Raw genomic sequence first — 23817 nt, forward strand, 5'->3', positions numbered from 1 at the left:
GGGGTTGTTTTTGATCTAATATAGAATAATATATTGTTTTAGGACACTAAAAAGGCAGATGTGGCGTCGTTTATGTCGCACGAAGCAGACTACCCAGAGTTGTTTTGTGCTATGTTCACTTAGTTACTTCACGAACTTGCAGTCAGCTTCTTATTCGCCAGCTTCTTGCTCGAAATACCCGTTTCGTATTAAATGATGGAGCAGTTAATGTTCTGCCGCCTCAAGCGCAGGAATCTAACTGTGGTAACGTTACAATTCAAGGTGGAACGGGAAAATTCGAGCAGGAAGCCAACCGTAGTGCCTGCTGTACTCTGAAGCCTGTGTTTTGCTACAAAGAGGGGAAAACGACAAAGATCCACTGCTCCGCTGTTCTCGCACTCGAACCCTGTTGATTACATTCTGCATTTAAACTGAACTGAAATCTTAAGACAAATCGCTGCTCGTTCTCGACAAGCGCCGTCAAACTTCACCTAGTCAAAACATAAGCGTTGTCATGGCAGCCGTTTGAAATTCAACAACATTCCGCAGCTGTTGCCAGTTCACCCTAAACACCGAGGTTATTTAAAGATACACGAAGAGCCTGGCTCGTGCTTACATGTCACCTCTTCATATAAGAAAAAAGAATATACAGAATCGTTGCAAATAACACGGGCATTTTTTTTTCTTTTGAACTTTTAAACAACGTAAACAGATGGTGAATTAGAAACATTACGTCATACGTGCAATGTCACTTTTCTCTACACTCTTACAAAGATGATTCTTTAACGCAGTGGTTCTAGTTAGAAACAAAAGTTCTGTATAGAACCATTTTATACTAGATGGATCTTTGTATGGTTCTTCAGAATGACAGGGAATGTGTTGTGTGTGCAATGCAAAGAATCATTTAAGCATGGAATGGTTCTGTATAGAACTCAGGATCCATATAGAACCAAAAAGAGTTCTTCTATTGTTACGGCGCTAAGCTTGTAACAATAACAGAACCCTTTATGGTGATATATAGAACCATATACAACACATTCATCATCAATCTGAAAAACCATTTCACCATGCAAAGAACCATTTAAGCATGAAATGGTTCTATACAGAACTCATGGATCTAAATAGCACCATTCCCTTTACTAAAGAAACCTTAAAGAATCATTTTTAATGATCGTAGGTTTGGCTGTTTTTCAGTGTAATGAAGTCTTCTCTCATCGTGCACATACACTGTATGTCCAGAAGCTATAACACATTCTAAAAAAGTTGCACTGTTTGCCCTTGTAGTCTTTCACAGAGGAACAAAGCCCTCTTCATCTTCTAAAAAAGACTCATACTCTCTGGGATGTTTTTTTATAACAAATAATGTTACTGACCTGTTGCCAATTAGCATCACACAACTTTGCCAGCCTTTTTTTCCCTCGTCCCAACTTTTTTTAGAACGTGTTGTTGGCATCAAATTAAAAAAAAAAAAAAAAAAAACAAATTCCAACATTTTCAACATTTGATATGTTGTTTTTGTAGTATTTTCAATTAAATATAGGGTTTTAATTATTTGCACGTCCTTGCATTTTGTTTCTATTTACATTTTTGCATAGCATACCAACATTTTTGGAAATGAGGTTATAGCTGAATTCACTAATTATCAGTGGTGTCTGGATATTTTTGGACATTCAGTGGTACAAACACACCAAGCTGCCACTGACAGTGAGCTACAATATAGCCTGCTCACTCCACACCTCTTAATTGAGGCACAAAGACTAATAAAGTAGATTCCTTCATTTCAAATTCAATCACGGCATGCCAAGGCCTCTTTGCAAAGCAGATGGTGAATACAGAGAGTCTGATGTTCCATACCCCATAAGAATTTGTAGTCACAGTGCTCCTTTGATGCCCAAGTTAAGTTGTGAAGAGCTAGTGTCCATAGTTTGGTGATTCTGCTCTAAGGCACAATTCACTTTTAACTCATCAGTTAATAGCCAGGTATAGGTATACTACAGCAGGAAAATTAAACAGCTCTGTTCTCATGCCCTAAAACAAATGTAGTTGGTTGTTTTCTCACACTTACAAGGCAATTTTGTTGATTTCTCTGCACAGTTCAGTCTTTGAAATGGAAACAAAGTCATTCAAAGTGATTTGATGTGAAGTGGTGGATTGTAGAGAGACTTGCCAATTCCAATATCTTTGCAGCAGTGATGATAGGGGCCAGGGATCACAATGTGTTCAGTGCAAATATAGCCATTGTACTTACTGTCCAAAACAACCAGTGGACCTACACATCCTATTTTGCCTAAAAACACCCTCATGTACCTCTCCACTATAAATATATAATAAAAATATGTTTTAGGCTAAAACCTTACCTGAAAACTATAGCAAAACAATGTCTCAGGCATCAGTTCATGTATTCATTAACATTTTGAGTAATAACTTTCTATGAGCTTTTAGAGGCTTTAAGCATCAGTTAAACAATTCTGACTCTTTCTCCAGAATGATGCATCTCACATTAAACCACTTACAATTGACATTTTAACGACTTTATCATACAAAAATTCTGAACAAAAGGTGGAATTCCTCTTTAATGGGAAACAGCAGGTGTGAGCTCTGGCTTAGTCAAAACTTCTAAATTTGAAACTATCTGTTACAATATAGTTACAAATGCGAATTGAAACATTGCTTTATTTTTCAGCTTACAGGTCATCTTTCAAAACTCACCATGCTGTGAGCAGATATCCGCACATGCAGTTTTATGACATAAAGACATAAACACAGAAAGAGCACTACATCCATTAAATGAAGTTTCTATTTAATTTTTCACTCATCATTTGAAAGCAATTTAATAATAATGATGAAAATCTCAAATTAGATAAAAGACATCATGAGCACTTTTTGGAAAATCATATTTTAATGCATTCATTTATGCTTGTCAGCATGAAAAAGTAGTGTGTTTCTACATCTTTAGAAAATGTCAACGTGCATCCCTATTAAGTTTGATTCAAATGTGTACATGATTTCCACAGGAAATAAATTACATTGACACAGTTTATTTACTTGGTACAATAATTATGTGTATAGTCATCTAATATATTTTTAGGTAGAAATGATGCACATCTTCAAATAACATATATATATATAATATAATGTGTTACTTTTCTCAGCGTCAGCCCTTAGGCTGTTAGATATTGCATCTCCAGCAGCATATGGGAGTCGGTGAAAGTGTTGGAGGATCTGATTTCAAGGCCAGTTTCTTTCCGACGCTAATGTTACCTCATTGTGCTGACGTCACAATAGTAGAGAAGAATGGCCATTCTGTCACTGTTAGTGTTCCATGTCACACGATCAGTCTTTCTCTTTTTCTTTATCTCTCTCACTCTTCCTCTTTCTGTCTCTCCACTTTTCTGCTTTGTTGCTGTTTGTGAGTAGAGGGCTTGTCTAGGGAAACCCAGCCCAAGACCCGGAAGGCCTCGGGACTAGATTTAGGCTTCATGCCTGAGTTCCACCTCCATCTGGATGACTTGGGGGGCTCAGACACAGAACACAGAGGCTGTGTGTAGCCATTTGGTGTCCAGAGCTGGACTGCAGCAGGACCTTCAACCTTTAGGTAACTAAGTCTAATTAGTTGCTTTTAACCCCATAAAGCTTCAGCTTTTTAGTAGAGCTGACACTATAAGTTATATGCAGAATGTTTAAAAACACCCACCATCATTATTGACTTATTATATACATATTATACTTAAATATTATTGGAAAAAAGATTATGTATAAAGAAAAAAAACAAAAAGGTAAAGAAAAATTTTTAATTGATTATTCAAGTTTAATTTATTAATCGCAGCAGCCCTATTATTCTGTTGGCAATTTTAGACTTTCATATAATAAATTCTCTCCATTCTTTCCCTATTAAGGGTTCTATATAGTACCAAAAAAGGTTCTATAACCTGCAAGAGTGAAAGCCTTTTTGGTGAACCATTTTGTGAAAGAGCCATATACATTAGGTTTTCTATCACAGAGATTTAACCATGTAAAGAACCCTTAAAGAACTATTTTTTAAGGGTCTTATTTGGTAACATAATGTATTACAAACTACTATGGAGCTAATATAATTTATTTAGCTAAGTGAGGAAAGAACTAAAGTATGAGCTGGTCATGCAGGTGTTTGTAGTTTAAGGGATTAACATAATAACTTTGCTAATCTTATATATGGCTAATAATATCGTCATATTAATGTAATAGAACAATATTGCTTGGTTGTATAAGTTGAATTCTTTTTTATTGTTTAAAGTATTTTCCAGACTAACCATATTGTCAGAAATTGGCCATTTATGCCACACCTGCCATTACACTGCTTCACTATTCTGGGATCTTCCACTCTTGACCTTTGCACCTTTGCGATAAGGAGACCTCTTATAATAGACACAGTGTTCTAAAATACTGTCTCCAAATGTCAACTAAATCACTGGGAAACAAACCCATTGTAACATGTTCAGCACCACTGTTGTTTGTGGTTAGTGCTGCTTTTGTTGTTTGTCCAGTTGGGAGAGCGAGAGACGAGAAGACAAATGGAGTCCGAGGACGAAGGAGGACGCACTCTGGTGCAAGTCATCAGTGAGAAATACAGCCCAGACAACTTCCCATACTGCAGAGGGCCCGGTGTTGGTGTGGTGATCCGCACCAGTCCTCATGGTTCACCTGTCAAAGGTGAGAGACATCTGGCTGAGACTTTACTATCATGGTTATGTCAATCCATTTCTGATTAAAGCATATATAAAGCACACTGTGGTGACTAGATCTCCTCATGCTTAAACCCAAATGTAATCTATCCGCCAAGACATGCTTGGAGTCTGAAGTTTGCTTCTATAATTTTGCTCTGGAGCTAAAGGGGTAATGTAATAAACAAGTAATTGAATTTGACACCCTACTTGTGCAAACTGCTTGCTTACATCATCACACAATGTTGAGTCTTTAAAGATGATATGAATCAGAAATCACAATGCATTTTCCTTCTGAATGAAACATGGTATTGGAGAGATTCTCTTAGTGTTTCCACTCGATGATAGATAGCAGTGTTGGGAGGGAAAAATAAAACATGACATAATTCATTTGTATTTTTTTTCTTGCCTCCAAGAAAAGTGACTCAGCAGATGAGTCAAAAAGGTCATTATATTTTTAAATCAGATTAAATTGTATTTGATTATTCATGATTAATGAGTCCTACAATATACCTGTTATTTTATAGTGTCTATGTGCTGCTCTGAATCACCCTTTAAAACATGAAATAGTAATTAAATTGAGTGTTCAGACAGTTAATTGAACACTCTTTCAGCATCCTCATTATCATCAATTAATCAGGAAAGGGCACAGTTGTGTCCAAAGCACAACTGATATTATAACGTGTTGTTACATAATTGCATGCAATTACACATTCATGCTAATGAGGTCTGCAAGCCTTAATTTGATTAGGAACATCAACAAATTAAAGGTAAAAAGGTTCCATTTTGGTGTCTAATTGGCATTAAGTAATCTCAAATCGACTTGTGGTGACTGCCATTGTATGACATTGTGTTATCTTGAAAAATGGACAGAAATATAATATTTAGCTAAAAAAAAAGTTATAGCAAGCCCGAATGTAGTCTGAATTTTGTTGTTTGGTTGATATTACTGTTGTTAGATATGCAACATAAGTTTGTGCAAAATTTGAACAAGAAACATGGCTTGGTTGACTTGTCAAGTTGACTTTTCATTTTACATTTACATTTATGGCATTTGGCTGACGCTCTTATCCAGAGCGGCTTACAATTTGATAATTTTTACACAGGCAGGCCAAGGTGGTGTCTTGCCCAAGGACCCTTATTGGTATAGTGTAGGGTGCTTGTCAAGACTTGTCAAGTCAACCAAGGGGGAATTTATGTTAATTCAGTTTTTCAGACAAACAACAATTTGTCAAAGTGACTTCTTTTTCTGTTTACCGAATACACTACAATTATTACTTTTTGCTTTCTACAGTGATTACTTTCAAGCCATGTAAAAAAAAAACACTGAGTCATGTTAATATATTGTTTTTTAACTCTGACATAGCTCCATAAGACCAAACACTGCAAGCTTTATGTTGCTGCAAGATGCATCATTTAGAAGCTAATTCTTACCTTCATGATGGTACTTCATGTTTAGAAGTTCAAATCCATTGTTTGTTCATTTGTATGTGTTAGATCGTCTAAATCTACCCTGTGTGTTGGTTCTGGATGGTTGTGGAATCAGTCATGCTGGAGATGAAGAGGAGGTGGCCAGATTTTGCTCTCATGTGGTGGAGTTGGACCTGTCTCACAACCAGTTTAAAGACTGGGCAGAGGTGAGTGCAGTGTTTGTCTGTGGTTGTGCAGAGGTGTCACATATCAGACTCACTATCTGGTTACTGAACTCTTACAAAAAGATCCTAGCCTTTATTACTTTCCATGTAATTACCACAAATTGTCTCAATTCACAGAGAACATGAGTGTGTTTGTCCACTGCCTTCATCCGTTTTGGTGTAGATGTTTTATCTTATGATTATATGATCTGATAAACCTAGCCCTGCTTAGTATCAACAACATTTTGGGTTGGTAATATTGTACACAGTATTGAGGTCATAACTCTTGTCTTTATAAATTATAGCAGATTTCTCTAAAACACAGGCTGTTTTTTGCAGCATGTTTTCTAATGATTATATGGATTGGGTAACGAATGTTTTTTTTTTTTTTTAAACTTTTTTTTTAATTTACTTTTTAAATCCCACAAATGGGGAAATTCCACCTCCGCATTTAACCCATCTGTGAAGTGAAACATCACATACACACACACTAGGGGGCAGTAAGCACACTTGCCCGGAGCGGTGGGCAGCCCTATCCATGGCGTCCGGGGAGGAACTGGGGGTTAGATGTTTTGCTCAAGGACACCTCAGTCATGGACTGTCGGCACTGGGGATCAAACCGGCACCCTTCTGGTCACAGGGCCAGTTCCTAACCTCCAGTCCACGACTGCCCCAAACAATGCTTACATTCTGTTTTACATTTTTTTGTATGATACATGTTAGAGAAATGTGGTCTTCCATGATATGAGCCCTTTAACAATAACACCTCCTGTATTGAAGAATATTTGTTAACATAATGAACCTTTAGCTATGTATAACTGCTGTATGCTAGCTGCTACTAAATCACCTTTGTTTTGCTAATATATAAAATATGAAGTTAATTAAATTCTGGTATTTGGTATTTTGATAGCACTTGGAGATACATGTACTTAAAGTGTAATCTAAAAGGCCAAATAGCCATTTTTGTGGTCAGATATTTTGTGGTTAGCGCTTCTGCATTCATTGAGACATCAGTACATGGCATGGCTGCCAGAACCACAAGTCACCATTTGACCTACTATACCCTCAGATCAGTTGCATCAAGCCGTCAACCTCAGCATTAGAACCATCCGATCCACTTGATCATAGTTGGTTACATCTCTAACTACTAAATGTCAATATCAGTATTTTGTGATTTTTAAAAATTTATCATTATGTTCCCAAGTAGAAGGGCATGTGTGAAAGTGGCTTAAAAACAGTGTTTACGAATATGTATATTGGTTTATTAGAATATGTTTTTAAGTCATAACCATGACGAATGCTTCAGTTGTATGCAAACGTTTGGTTGAGCATGCTTTTTTCCCTATTTGTTAAACTAAACAAATAAAAATTTGCACTAAAATTAACAGAAAATGGCATATTTGAGTGTGTTCTTACTTCCACTTGGAAGATGAACAAAACAATAGAGTCAAAACAGAATTACTGAGAAAAAACCTTTTCATTTTTTTTCACTTTCACTTTTTTTTGTATGTAAATGAGAGCCTAGAAGTGGATCTCTTAGAACACTTAAAACACTGTTTTAGTTTTATTCCATTCTAATCAAATATATACTATTGCAGAATTCATCATAATGCCATAATACATTTAAACTAAACTAAATAAATGCCAAACTAAGACTATTTTCAAAAAATAAGAACAAAACTAAAAAAATATTAATGAGCTCTCCAAAATTAAACTAACCAAAATAAAAAACCTAAATAAAAATAAAAACTAATGAAACATTCAAAGCTGTAATAACCCTTATGTATTTGAAATGCTGAGGAAGTTTTTTGTTAGATTTTTGTCAGTGGTCTAGTTGTAAGGATATGTGTAAATGTAATTTAGAGTAACAGGAAATAGATTAGTTGGGGGTTTTTAAAATTGAAATTGTAGTATACCAAGGTGAGCACTGCTAAAAAACCTGATTCTGCTTAAAATGATCTGTGGCTAATGAAATCGCAATCCACTTCAGAAGCAATATATTATCAGAGCGCTGAATACATTGTCATGGCACACAGCAGCTGTTGTTGACTTTAACTCTGAATGTGCATGCATGACTGTATTATTTTCATTTGTGTTCTCATATGTCAAACACCCCTTAATAGACAAACATACTGTATGACACAACTGCTCATGTTGAGTTGTGTGGCTCTGTGCTCCTTTATTTAAGTGTTTGCTTCTACAACATTATTGCAGGGAACTAATGTGCCTAGGATTGTATAATATTTTTACAGTACCACTTTTAACATTAGTTTTAACAACACAGTAACATTTTGCAACCCCCTGCATTTAAAACAAATCATTGCCTGAATCCCTGATTCAGCTGATCTAAAGAAGAATTCCACTTATTCTGCAATGTTCAATCATTGAGCTATATCTTGAGATGTAAAGAGCTAAAGAATCTTTCCAACTCAGATCTCTTTACAGTGGTGGTGATAGGTGCTTCATGTAATAACAACAGTCTATGAGTGCTTTACCTGCAGTGCCAGCCTTATAGCGTTTCAAGTTTATGTTATTATTCCATTTATCACGGGGCGGCACGGTAGCGTGGCGGGTTGCGCTGTTGCCTCAGAGCAAGGAGGGCCTGGGTTCGATTACCTGGCCGGGTGACCAGGGTCCTTTCTGTGTGGAGTTTGCTTATTCTCCCCCTGTTTGCCCCTAGGTGTGAGTGTCTGTCTGTCTGTCTGCCCTGCGATGGACTGGCGACCTGTCCAGGGTGTATCCTGCCTTCTGCCCGAAGACTGCTGGGATAGGCACCAGCTCACCAGCTCCCCCCCGCAACCCTGAGAAGCAGCTTAGAAAATGGATGGATGGATACATTTATCACAATGATTTATTTGTGTGTTTCTCTGTAGATAAGCAAGATCCTATCTAACATCCCTCACCTGGACTTTCTGAATCTCAGTATGAATCCTCTGAAGGGGTCCAACCTGGAGCCTGGAGGTGCTGAAGCATTCTCAGGGTTACGTCGCCTTGTGCTCAACAACACACACGTCTCCTGGGACATGGTGCACACACTCACACAGGAGATCCCTGAGTAAGTGTATATGTACAGCACTATGCAAAGGCCTTAAGAAAATGATACATAAAGCTACTTGTCCTGGCTATAAGCATGTATATGTTAAAAACAAAATTAGCATGAGAATAAATACAAATGAACAAATAAAAATACATTGTGTTTTCATGTGTTTCACTGTTTGCAGTGTATGTATTGTTCTTTTTACTGTATTTATGTTTATTTGTATTTACTGTGCTTACTGCTTAGATAAATAGTTTTAAACATTTAACAGTTTATGCATGTCTATCTTTGTTTGCATGTATGTGTGAGCGCATGTGTGCATGAAGACTTGTGGAGGCCTCTAAGATTATAACAGAATGTCCACAATTAAGTAAACAAAATTCAGTTGTTCAAAAAACAGAATTCAGTTGTTAAGATGTAAACAAAAATGTTTAATGTTAAATGGGCTATTTCTAGACAAGCACACCAAGTCAGAAATGTTCACAGAGGTATTGATAGGAATCAGAGGTGTCTAACACCTCTAAAAGCTCTCCCACAGAAAACTACTACATGAAATGAGGTCATGCGTGTCATGAGGTCAGACACTGATGTTGAACAAGAGGGCCTGGCTTGCGTTCTCCATTCTAGTTCATCCCAAAGGTGTTTAATGGGGTTGAGGTCAGGGCTATGTGTGGGCCAGTGAAGTTCTTCCACAACAAACTCACTCAGCCATGCTTTTGTGGACCTTGCTTTGTTTACTGGGGCACAGTCATCCTGGAACAGAAAAGGGCTTTCTCTAAGCTGTTCCCACAAAGTTGGAAGCATACAGCTGTCCAAAATGTATTGGCATGTTGAAGCATTAAGATTTCTCTTCATTGGAACTAAGGGGCCAAGGCCAACCTCTGAAAGTATTGTATTGTATTATCCCTCTTCCACCAAACTTCACATGTACTGTGACGTATTCCTGGCATTCGCCAAACCCAGACTCATTCATCAGATATAAGGCTTGCATACAGCTGCACATCCATGGAAACCCATGCCATGAAGCGCCGGCACAGTTTTGTGTGCTGATATTATAGGCAGAGGAGGTTTGGATTTATTGAGTCAGCAGAGTGTTGGCGACTTTTATGCACTATGTACCTCAGCACTTGACGACACCGCTGTAACTTTATGTGGTCTGCCACTTTGCTGAGCTGCTGTGGTTCCTAAATGCTTTCACTTTTCAACAATATCACTCATAGCTGATTGAGGAATATCTAAGAGGGAAGATATTTGATCTGTTGAACAGTGGCATCCTATTACAGTATACTTCTCAAATTCAGTGAGCTCTGCAGACTGCATGGCTAGGTGCTTGATTTATTACACTTGTGGCAATGGGACTGAATGTAACACTTGAAACATAGACCTCTTGGGGTTAAGACACCCTTCTAATGTATGACCCCATCAGCATGCTAGTGTAAATCTCATTGCCTGCACATGTGCGTTTATATTCATTATGTGTGCTGCTAGCATTTTTGTGTGTCAGTCTATGTATGATAATGCATGTATGAGAGTTTTTGTACTCTGACACAAGCGGTATATATCTTTCCTTTCCAAACTAGTGCTTGTGCCTGCACAAGTGTGTGTGAGCTCAACAGTGTGTGTCTTTCCTGTTTGCATTCACCACGCCTTTATCTTTGCAACAGGCTGGAGGAGCTGTTCCTGTGTCTGAATGAGTATGACTGTGTGAACTTGTCTACAGTAGCCTGCTCTTCCCTGCGCCTACTGCACATCACTGATAATCAGCTTGAGCAGTGGGGCGAGGTGCGCAAGCTGGGCCTCATGTACCCTGGACTGGCCTCTCTCATCTTGGCAAACAACTCGCTCTCGTCCATCCTTGAGCCTGAAGACTTGCTGCAACGCCTCTTCCCCAATCTGCACAGTATCAATCTGCACAACTCAGGTTTGCTAAAGTCCATACGCTGACCCATGCATAAGAATGAGTGAGATTCACTGAGAATTAGGAAAGTCCCAATCAAATTAAAAACTACAGTCATATACAAATTTAGAATGTCTCCAGTTAAATGACACGTTGTTGGTTTTCAAAGTGAAACTAAGTTGATATATCCTCTACAGGTAACTTAAACATGGAATTCTTGTCATTTTAATGCACAATTTCTTTTTACTTGCTGAGTTTAGCATATTGGAAAAAATAAATAGAAAATGTGCATAATTTGGTAATTTGTTAATTTAGCAAATAAACAATAATTGTGCAGTAAAATATGCAGATGTGTGTTCTCAGTAGAGGATGTATACTTATTTTAATGTAGAAAATCAACAGAATATAATTTTTGCACACTCAAATGCAACAGACCAGCCAAGTAGGGTTGACTTTATGTCATCTTTCTTTATGCCATCATGTAACAAATAAAACCAGGGTTTGTTTACTGTCTTCTGTAGGCACTTTATAAACAGATGAAGATGCCTAAAAGCCTAAATCATATTGATGAACTAAAGAGTATTTTAAAGAAAATAATGGTATCATTGGTGATGTAGTAAACTAACGTGCGGTTAAGTGGTATGTGTGGTTTGAGATGCAGCTGCAGAACACATCCACCCTGTACACCCTGGCATGTATGTGACAGAGAAAAAAAGAGACAGAGAGAAAAAGACAGAGAGAGAGAGAGAGAGAAAAAGAGAGAGAGAGGCATAATAACAGGGGCTAGAATGACACTTTATCTGTTTCACCAAATGGAATGTATTTAGAGTGAGACTCCAGTCCAAAACGAAACATTTGGTGTCTAAAGTTTGCTTCTCATTTGCAATGGAGCCACAAGGCTAATATGTCTAACAAGTAACTTTCCACAAATCGCTGGAAATGTAAGCAGTCTCAAAGAGACTTGCTTATGTGCTTTACTACACTGATAGGGACAAAATGGATAACAAATGTATGTCACACCAGTAGTAGTATCCACCTTGATTCATCAATTTTGGCTATTTGTTAGTTCATTTTTGTCATATAGTGTCAGTATTTGAGAGTATTTAACTTCAATTCCTAAGTTTCAGTTTGTTAGATTTTTTTGTTAAAATTAAAAGAAATAGCGCACTGTTAAAAATGAGAAGTCAGCTCAACACAAAATGATATAGTAACTGATTTCATGACTTTTTTTAAGTTGATTTAACTTGAGGAGTTGAAGAGTTGACCCAACTCAAATTTCTTTGTGATCCTCTTAATTTCTCTTAATTATTTAGCTCTGCATCTCAGTTAGGTGAATAAAATAAACTTATTTTTTAATACTAAACTTCACTACTAGCCAGAACTCTTTCCATCACACAATCCTGCTAGACACTTTTCCTTGTGGAAACACACTTACGGATGGCTGTGGCATTGCTGGGGATCAAACTCACAACCTCCAGTTCAGGTGACAGCTTAGTGCACTGCACCACTCAGGAACACCTGATTTTTCAACTCAGATTTTGTGTCTACAAATGTTTAATACACTGGAGAAAATATTTGGTGTTTTAACTTTAAACATAGCATAGTCTTACGTGGTACATCTGTCTAATAATTCATTTCAACATCAGGAGATTGTGAGTCTGAATCCCAGCAATACCACAGCTATCCATATTCAGAAGCCCAAGAGGAAAATATGCCAGATGGGACTGTATGATAGAAAGAGTGCCAGCTAATGCCAGTTAACTGAGTAAAAAAACACAAATTTGTGCTTAACACGACTGGAGAGCTGACCTAACAAGCTAAAAAGGTCAAAGCTCAAAAATCTATTTTGATTTTAGGTTGATTTTAAATTCTGTAGTAAAGTCATTTACCTACTAGTTGGAAGTGGACATGACCAAACTCTGGAGACTGCAGACATTAAAACCACTTGTTAATGTCTGAAAACATACCTAATGGCTGCAAGTTATGATGTCCTTAAATGGCACCTCTCTGACAACCGTATAAATAGAGGGCAGTGGGAAAAAGATTTAAACTTAGTGCCTTATAGCCTCTAACAATCCATTAAAATTAAACTGAGACATCCTTACTCTGAACAAGGGTTCCAGATAAAAAGCAGGCTGCTTTCTTGAATGATATGCTGACTCACATTTAGAGGGTTCCAAGTTCTAATATCATACAGCTTTTCACTCTGTCCTTGTACAAGGAACTAAAACACACAGGCATGCACAATACTGACATTATCCTGTATAGTGCAGTACCTGTTTTTCTGCTACTTTCTGGCTTGCAAAGTGTGGTTAAACACTCACTGTTTACATTTCATGAACTCTAAGTAACTTTTTTGAATAGACTTTTTTGACCATCATTATTCACTCATGCATGATGAACAATTGTTTCCATATTTATGATATGGAAAAATGAGTGGTGACGAATTTGCTTATCCTTGATTTGTTCCAGGCCTAAGCCGCTGGGAGGATATTGAGAAACTGAATTTCTTCCCAAAGCTTCGGGAAGTTCGTCTGATGGGTATTCCCTTGCTGCAAACCTACACTGACCAGGAGAGACGCTACCTTATGGTAGCACAGTGAGTGTATACACACACACACACACACACACACACACACACACACACACACTCTCTCACACACACACACACACACACACACACACAAATAAATATGTGTGTGTAACGCCGGGGAGCCAGGAGGCAGACCCATAAGCTGACATAAGCGACTTCTATTGATCATGGTCATCACAGTCCAGGTTCATATAGCCAACACGGATCGAATGGGGGCCAGACATGATGAAATCAAACAACAATCCAAACATCAAACAAACAAAGACCAACAAGAAACTCAGAAAAACACAGGGCTTAAATACAAACAGGGATAATGAGGGATAACGGGATGCGGGTGGAAAACATAGGTGGGAACAATCGGGGCTGAGTCAAGGGGGACGGACTGGGAAGAAATCAAAACAAAAGTACATGACAGGACTAAAAGTTAAACAACAGCACATGAGACTGGGAGGGGCCAATCGTGACAGAGTGTGTGTGTGTGTGTGTGTGTGTGTGTGTGTGTGTGTGTGTGTGTGTGTGTGTGTGTGTGTGTGTGTATACATACATTGTTGTCAAGAGATGCATATAAAAGTTCATATGAAGTGAGGTGAGGATAAATTTCATCCCTGGTGGTGCCATAGCCATTTATATCTTACAATCCATAAAAGCATTATTGACCTCACTCTCTCTGAGTGGTTAGGATAGCCGTCATTCTACCTGCATCACTGCTGGCTCTCGCATGGGTCTGTTAGCTTTTAACAGAATTGACAGTTAATGTTTTCCTTAAAGTCCTTTGTGCTGTCCATTGACATTACGTTAGCAGCAATTTAACAATGTACTTTATTTCTCTTGGGGGGACCATATTTTAGCCTTCTCCCTCTCAGTTTGGTAGCACTGTATAGGGGGAGACCTATATAGTGGGTGGAATTGGAGAGAAAACTGTGTAAAAACAATGTTCACATGTGCACCATATTGACCATGCCAAAGATAATGCTATGTTTTCATCATGTACCTTATTTGTGTAGAAAATATTTATAACAATAAACTATATTTAGGATGTACACTGTAAGGCTGGTTCAACTTTGTATTTATTGGAACAAGGAGCAGATTATTTAACTGGAACACACTTTGCCTCAGCAAAAACCTTGGATTTTTCCATTTTTGAGAAGTCAGAATGCAGAATACAGTATCTTCGAATAATTGGTATGTCAGGTTTAATTGTGGGGCATTATTTTTCTTTTTGTTGTTGCTGGTTGTGTAGATCTTAGCTTGCTACCTAGCAAGCTAGTAAACTAAAGTAACAAACCTGAGCAACTGGTGCAAGCATGTTGACAAGTCATCTTGTCTGAAAAATGAAGGGTAGAAACAGTACTGAAGAATAGAGGGTAGATGTTGCCATTGAGGATGTTTAATTCCATTTTAGCACATATTTAAACTTGGGTAATGTTTAACAATGTTTTTATTATTGTAAAGTTAAAAGTTAGGACTAAAATCATTTGAATACTTGTTTAAAATACTGAACAGATTTTCAGTCTTATTTACGGAAATGTTAAGCCAGAATGAGTATCTTTTAAGAAGGAGCATGTACATTTTATTTACTGAACAAATAGCATCAAAATATGTATGTTTGTAATTATACCAGAGGTGTGTAGACGTTACTCTTATTTTCATGTTGGGAGAAAAATGTTCAAGGCAACATTAGAGCATAAAGCTATAAATTTCAATGAGGGAACACTGGACCCTGGGATTGTAGGGCTGTTCCAAAAATTATAAGAGGAAACACGAGCCTGTGGAATATAGGACTGTTACCTAATGATTTCTTTGATATAATAAAGAGTCACAGGACCTTGGAAAAATAGATGACCCCGAACAGCCAGCCATATTTGGATATTGTATCATTTCTTCATATCAAACATCATTTTAACCTGTTAATTCAAACAGTGGGTGGTCACCTGGAATAATGTTGCTTATTTGCTGGTAATAGGTTGATTTAATTAGTTAATTAGCTAGCCAGCTAACATTTACATGACAGCTGTTTAAATGGCTGCATGTGTCAGCATTCAGCATTTCCAATGTATTTTCAGCCTGCTGTAGCTGGATCACTGATTTTATGCTGCTGTCACTTGATAATATTAGTGCAAAAATGCAACTGCCTTCTAAATACCATAATTAATGTAGCAGATCATTTTATATACCTAGAATAATACACAATATATAAAAACCATGAGCTTCTAATCTTGATAACCAGTGAAATATTCTAATATATTTTTAAACTGCTTTATGTAATTGTCAAAGCGTGTGGTAATTATGTTTCATAAAACTCATAACCTGCTAGTAGTTGAAAAAAATTCACCATGTAAAGCCAATCTAAAAATACTTTTGATTGACACCCATGGTTGCATTGACAGGCAGACATGTACTTTCGTGGGCAGAATGAGAACTTGCACTTTTTCCACTATTCTTTTGTTTTGTTTTGTTTTCTCTAAGTTGTATAATAAATTGCTGTTTCCTGTATGGCTGCAGCTTGCCTTCTGTGACTGTTCTGAATGGAAGTGTTGTGACAGACGGGGAGAGAGAGGACGCAGAGCGCTTCTACATCCGCCACCACCTGGACTGTCCTGAGGATGAGTTACCACAAAGGTATGTTTCATGATACTTGCGCACAAACTGCGATGCTCCCTGAGATGCACATGAGTGGTACTGCGCTGGTTATCCTTAGAGTGAAGTTCAATAAAAAATGTATATAATGTCCCTTTTATCCTACATGTTGATTAGCCAAGTCACTTTTAGTGTTCAGAGCATGCTTCTTACTTTTGCATTGGATCTATGAAGCTAATGGAAGTAACTGAAGCTTCACAAAGGACCTTTCACCGAACCAAGGAACCATTTTTGTAATGAGATGTGCAAGTCTGAAGAACCTTTTTTAAACTGAAAGATCTTACAACAGCTTTTTTCCCAATCCAGGAACTGTTTAGGAACCTTTAAAAAGTGTTAGCTGTAATCCTGAAGAGTTGGACGGTGGGCAGTCCCTATCAGTCGTCCACATCTTCAAACAGGAGAGCTTTAAGAGCTGTTGTTCAGCACAGCTCTCTGTGTTCACTGATCCATTCAGAACAGGCCTGAGATCAGTAACACGCGCAAAGTGTAGGCACACATACTCACACTGTGTGTTCACTGCTCTTTTTTGGCTGTGTCTGAACAAATGTTTGCTATGGCCATTGCACTGATTTTCCTTCATTAACTTCTTCCTCACATTCTCCATTATGAACTTCCAACCTTCTTGGCTGTGTCCTGCACTCGCCCCTCACATCTTCTTCCCTCTCTCTTATTATCTACTCTCTCAGTTTCTGTCTCCGTCTTTGTTGGGTGGGGGTATTTTCCGGCCGCTGGAGCAAGAGGGATCACCCGCGTTCTTTAGCCCACCGTGTTGCGTTTTAACCTGGGAGAGTACGGGGAAGGACGTTTTCGACTAGAGAAGCCTAACCTTTTGGAGACAATACAGCCAGTCTCTGCCTCCTCAAAGACGCCTTTGTGCTGAAATACTCCAGCCAGGAAACCGATATACGAGGTGGCAGCTCAATTCTTTTTTTTTTTCCCCTTCTTCTTCTTTATATCCACTCTCCACTTCTTTCTTTTCCCCTGTCTTTTCTTTTGCCTTAAGGGGACTGAGGTGGCAGGTTGATTTTTTTAAAAGTGAGATGAGATAGTGAATGTCTGTCTCCCGCCCTCCTTCTCATTTCTGTGAGTGCCTCACATGCTTTATGAACTGATGAAGTTGTGTTAAGTAATGATGAGCACTTTCTGCATGCAGAGGGAACATTATTGAGGAATAATGAATGGATTTCCCCTAAGAGCTAATGAAAACGCTATATACAGTAATTGTATATGAAACCTCTTACCATAAATGGGCAAGGCTTTCTACAGCCAAGCAGTCTAGAACAAAGCAAAGGCTCCACTGTACCATGTGATTTAGTGCTACTGCTGCCACTGACCATCATTCATATTATCTGATGCAGCTTAAATTCTTGTATGCAGTTACTAAATGTTGTTTTTTTATATAATAAAACTTTGTAATTTCTTATAAAATATCTCTGACATTGAAACAGGTCAGTTTCTGTCAAACATGCGAATCATAAGGTTTCAATTAACCTTTGTATGTGGACTACGAGCTGTATTATTATGATGTTTTTTCATAATTTATATTTTTTTGGGTTTTTTTTTCATTTCTTGACATCTAAACAAATAGAAATGTTTTGAATCTTCACTAAAAAAGTCAGAGGTGAGGATTCAAACTTATCAATATACAATGTAAATTAAATGGAATATGACTGCAAAAGTTTAAATACTCTCAGTGAAATTACACATTTTTGTTTTTTAAGTGATAATTTAAGTGATAACATGTCCTCTAGAGGGAACAAACTTAAATACATTAAGTTTCAGCAATTTTTAGTGTGCTGTTTCTAGTTTTAGAATTAAAAATATAGCGGGAAAAAACATAATATCTTAAATGTGACATAACTTTGGCACCGGCCACATTGTATGTTTTATTTTATACCAATATATATGTAGTGGAATGTGCATACTTATTTTCACTTAGAAAATCAACAAAACATAAAATCAAGCCTGTATGTGATTATTCACTCGATATCAAGATATCTTCTCATATGTACTTTAATAGTAGGAGACTGGTCTATGCTTCATTGGCCCTGCCATCTCTCTCTCTCTCTCTCTCTCTCTCTCTCTCTCTCTCTCTCTCTCACTCTCTCTCTCTCTCTCTCTTTCTCCCCCACCCTCCTTCCAAAGCATCATGAGGTTTCCCATGGAAATGTGTTTGAGATCAGGCTTGGCAGTAGAAGGGTGTGGGAGGGCAGGTGCTGAGTGGGTAGCACTGGGGTAGGGTAAACACTAGGGGTGAGTTAAGGTTGCCCCTTTTCTGACCCAGACAGGTTGCCCTCCCCTCTGGACTCTGGGCTGAGGCAGCTTTGTATCCTTGTCATGAAAGAAAAGGAGTGGCTGATGTTGAAATCTATAGTTATTCCTGTTATTATTCTTTCATAATTATGTATTTTGCATGATTTTGTTCCAAAGTCAAGAAGTAGAAACACACAGCAAACAGGATGCACAACAAAAAAAATTAATATATAACTTATATTACAATCCTAAAAATGTTAATCTTCAAATGAAAATGCAGATTCTGCTTGTCTGCTTTTTGGACAGAATTCTCTTGAGATTTTCTGAGAGCAGGAGATTTTGTTATTAGCAGTAATTACTGTGGCCTAAGTAGGATTGGGTGATATGATTTAAAGAAATGTTGTCAGTATTTGACCTTTTGGCTATAAATAATATATATCTCAATATTCAGGCTTTGTCTCTAAAATGGTTTTAAAAAGTGATTTTTAAATTAGAACAGCCATAATTTAGACTACACGGCCTTTATTAAATACTAGGACATTTGTAACGTTGGATGTACAAATTGCTCCCAAGTAAATTCAAAATGTTTACTACTATAAGAACTGAAATACTTGGGAGCAGGAAGGGAATTAAAATAAGCAAGTATCACTCCAGTATTGGACAGTCTTAAAAACGATGGTTCTTCAAGGGTTGTTGAGTAAAGACCCTTTTTAAAATGGTTCTATATAGAACCATGTACAGCACAGTCTCCATCAATCTCAAAAATACTCTCACAAAGCAGAAAACACCTAATCATGCAAAGGGTTGAGTGTTCAGTGTTCTTGGCGCTATATGGAACTATGTCTATATGGAACTATATCTTCAAGAACCCTTGAAGAACCATCTATTTTAAGTGTGTTGTTGGGAACCACTGGTATAGAGAATGGAAATCTACAGCACCAATTTAATTCCTTCACTGTCTATTTGAGACCATGTTTACTGAACTTTGTAGGAGTTAATTTCATGCTGTAGATTTTACTGTGAAGGAATTGGAGGAAACTTAAAAGGTTATGTAACCCCAAGCTTTGCCATGGCTGCTTAGGCGAGGCCCCGAATAGCCATGGTGCTGTTATCTCCGTGAAAGTGAGGGGATATAGGGAATGGGGCACTCTCGAGTAATTCTAACCCTGTACTACTCAGTTGCTTGCCTCGGTAGGACAGATCAGGCCTTTGGCCTATAGCTTTCTCCAGCCGGGCATAAAGAGAATTGGGTGGGTATTTGAGGGAAAAAAAGAAGAGAAGTGCATGAGGGGTGAAAAAACAGATTGGTGAAAAAAGCAATGGAGAATTTATTTGATACACAATATTAATTAGAATATATTTGATATATTTCCAAAAGTATTCACTCGTCTGCCTTCACACACATATGAAATTGAGTAAGATCCCATTCTTAATCCATAGGGTTTAATATGATGTTGGCCCACCTTTTGCAGCTATAACAGCTTCAACTCTTCTGGGAAGGCTTTCCACAAGGGTTAGGAGTGTGTTTATGAGAATTTATGACAATTTTTCCAGAAGTACATTTTTGAGATCAGACATTGATGTTGGGTGAAAAGGCGTGGCTCGCAGTCTCCGCTCTACTTCATCCCAAAGGTGTTCTATCAGTTTTAGGTCAGACCAGTCAAGTTCTTCAAACTCACTCATTCATGTCTTTATTGATCTTGCTTTGTGCACTGGTGTGCAGTGATGTTTGATCAGGAAGGGGCCGTCCCCAAACTGTTCCCACAAAGTTGGGAGCATGAAATTGTCTAAAGTCTCTTGGTCTGCTGACGCATTAAGAGTTCCTTTCACTGGAACTAAGGGGCTGAGCCTAACTCCTGAAAAACAGCCCCACACCATAATCCCTCCTTCACCAAACTTTACGCTCGGCACAATGCAGTCAGACAAGTACCATTCTCCTGGCAAGCCCAGACTTGTCCATTGGATTCCCAGACCGAGAAGCGTGATTCATCACTCCAGAGAACACGTCTCCACTGCTCTGGAGTCCAGTGGAGGTCCTTTACACCACAGCATTCAACGCTTTGCATTGTGCTTGGTGATGTAAGGCTTGGATGCAGCTGCTCAGCCATGGAAACTCATTCCATGAAGCTCTCTACACTGTTCTTGAGCTGATCTGAAGGCCACATGAAGTTTAGAGGTCTGTAGCGATTGACTCTACAAAAAGTTGTGCATTATGCACCTCAGCATAGTTGTCCCTGCGCTGACCCTGTGCTGTCATTTTACATGGCCTGCAACTTTGTGGCTGAGTTGCTGTCATTCCCAATTGCTTCCACTTTGTTATAATACCACTGACAGATGACTGTGGAATATTTTGTAGTGAGGAAATTTCACAACTGGACATGTTGCACAGGTAGCGTCCGATCACGGTACCACACTGGAATTCACTGAGCTCCTGAGAGTTACCCATTCTTTCACTAATTTCTGTAGACGCAGTCTGCAGGCCTAGGGGCTTGGTTTTATACACCTGTGGCCATGGAAGTGATTGGAACACTTGAAATCAATGATTTGGATGGGTGAGTGAATATTTTTGGAAATACAGTGTATGACCTCCTGGACTTATTGGCCATGTACTGCAGCTTGGTGATGTCTTTGTGCTGAGAAAAGAAGAGATTTTGTCAAGGGATCATAAAGGAGAGTGACCAAACGGTAATCTGTTTGTGTCTGGAGCAGACTGATACTATGTCACAGAACAGAAAGGATAGTGGAGTGGTGGAATAAGGGATGAATGAAGGCAGACGATAAAAGGCTCCATATGTCCAAAAGCCTTTGAGAACCCAAAACCACAACATGGACACTCCAGCCAGATCTGAGAAGAGAGAGAAAGGCACACAGAGAAAGATGGATGAGGTAGTGCAGGAAAAAAGATATCAGAGTGGAGAATGTGATGGAAATAAGAGAGGGACCTTCAGGCATGTGTTACAGAGTAACCATGGCTAGTAACAAGAAAGACATATATAGAGGTCTAGGAGATACGAGGGAGGAATAAGAACCGCTAAGTCTCTGAGGTGGATTAAGGGATGATGAGAGATTTTGAAAGAAGAGAGTATAAGTCCTAGGAGTTAGTGGTCACTAAGAGGTGTGAGAGAGAGACATTTAGTTTTACCTTCTGCACTGTATCAGTGTACACATGGTTTACACAGTAATTGCTACAAAGCCCACTGACATAATGTGGTGCACTATTGTAGTGGTGTAGTGTTTTGTATATCGTTGCTGTTGGAAGAAAACCTTGTATCTCCAAAATTATATCTTTACAGGAGAAGGAAAATCTACTTTACTCTATAGTATCAAGTTCAACTCAATCCTCTGGAATTGCTGTTTCAAACCAGTGTTTATTCTAGCATCTTACTTACCTGCCGTATTACCCCTCTTATCTGACTGTCACCTCATGGATCCCTTTCTCTGCCACTATACACACTTTAACTGCTGCTGCACTCAGCACTTTAATTTTAGACCCATATTTTGCACATTGTAAGGTGTACAGGTGTGACTGATGTGTGTGTGCGTGTGTGTGTGTGTGTGTGTGTGTGTGTGTGTGTGCCTGAGTGAGTGATGGTAGGAATGTATGTTTTATTTTATTTTATTTTATCTTGTTGATTTTATATTTATTTTATCTTATTCCACTTTGCACTTCCACTTTGTGCTTTTATGTGTTGTAATGTTGTTCTATTTCCTGCTGTTGTGTTGTACAGTATTCAATAAAACAGATATGTTAGCAGCATGTATGTATATATGTATATATGTATCCATTTTATAATTTAATTCTCTCATCCTTTACTGCTTTCATGAATTTTCAACTTTCAAATGACATATAAGTAAATGTTGATTTATAGTACACTGTATTATGTTTATATTGTATTGTCTTCAGCATTAAAACAACAAGCTTCTCATGACTTTCTAAGCAAGTCCATTAATCACTGCATTAACAGTAAAGCTATCAGCATGGCCATTAGGTGTATTTAAGGATTAAAAGCAAATGCGAAACATAAATGCCAGAATCACTTGTAATGTTAAAGTTATTAAAGTCATTATTGCTCCTGTGTGCAAAGCAAGAGACATTTTTCTCTTATTATGATGAGGTCTATTGTCTATTAGCAAGCCACTGTTGTTTTTCCTACGGCACTGTTGTTTGCTTAGCAAACATCTCTGTTAAGCAGCATTAACACAAGGGGTGCTCCAACTATCTGTGCTAGCTCACTGCTTTTTACAGAGCACCAAGGGTGTTCAAACCCATTAAAACTGAGTGTCAGTGATACTTACACCAGCCCTCATGTAAAATGCTGTGTAGCGAACAGTTACAGTGAAAGTGTCACTAGAAGCTGTTTTCCATTTCAGAAACTGAAGTATGTTTCAGTTTTACCATTATGATAATGGTGCAACTTTGCTGACTTAGCTAGAGCTTTCAGGTGGCATAGGTCCATCATCCCATTGGGAAAAAAATTCTTAATATTTCTGCAGTTTCTCATAGACAACAAAGAGATTAGATTTAAAGACAAAACACTTTTTACTTAAGTCAGAGTACCTGATTTTTCCTGAGCAAATGCACTCAGTAATAGCATGTGTCTCCTCTTGAGTTTTAGTAGAGATAAACAAAGTCACACACTGGGCTCAAATTTGCTAAGATGAAAATGTTTATTTGCAACTAAATTCATGTTTCCCTTTTATCTCTGCTATATCTCATGATGGCTTCTTTCTGTCTAATGCTATTTTTCCAAAGGAATTTTGGAGAATTACTATTAGGTCATCAAAGAGCAATATTTGAGCAATGAAATTTTCCTCAGGGATGTGCCACTTGCAAATAGAGTGAAATCCACTTCCATACAGCACAACTGAAGCAGGTGCTGGGTGAAGTGCACCTACAATAACAGTAAGTTGTATGCTAACAAAAAATTGCACAGTACCATGGCAAGCTTCAATTACCCCAGCACTGAAAGTGGCAAACCACTCATCAGGGGAATTTAAATGAAAACTCCAAATACACACGGTTGATGATTATTTATTGCAGACTACATATTTTTGAGAATTTGCAGCAACAGAAAGTCAAGAAACAG

At 38.0% G+C, this 23817-nt stretch overlaps 1 protein-coding gene across 1 annotated transcript in view; it reads left to right on the forward strand.

Moving 5' to 3' along the window:
• The window catches only part of tecta (tectorin alpha), a 65151-nt gene that overhangs the window by 494 nt on the left and 40840 nt on the right, over positions 1-23817 (forward strand). The window contains exons 2-8 of the mRNA XM_037533694.1: positions 3397-3574; positions 4503-4668; positions 6177-6316; positions 9187-9368; positions 11015-11271; positions 13720-13846; positions 16343-16459. Coding sequence (XP_037389591.1) covers positions 4530-4668; positions 6177-6316; positions 9187-9368; positions 11015-11271; positions 13720-13846; positions 16343-16459 — 962 coding nt within the window. The 5' untranslated portion in view covers positions 3397-3574; positions 4503-4529. The remainder of the gene's footprint in view (positions 1-3396; positions 3575-4502; positions 4669-6176; positions 6317-9186; positions 9369-11014; positions 11272-13719; positions 13847-16342; positions 16460-23817) is intronic.

This window comes from Pygocentrus nattereri, chromosome 23 (assembly GCF_015220715.1).
Source record: "Pygocentrus nattereri isolate fPygNat1 chromosome 23, fPygNat1.pri, whole genome shotgun sequence".
NCBI lineage: Eukaryota > Metazoa > Chordata > Actinopteri > Characiformes > Serrasalmidae > Pygocentrus > Pygocentrus nattereri.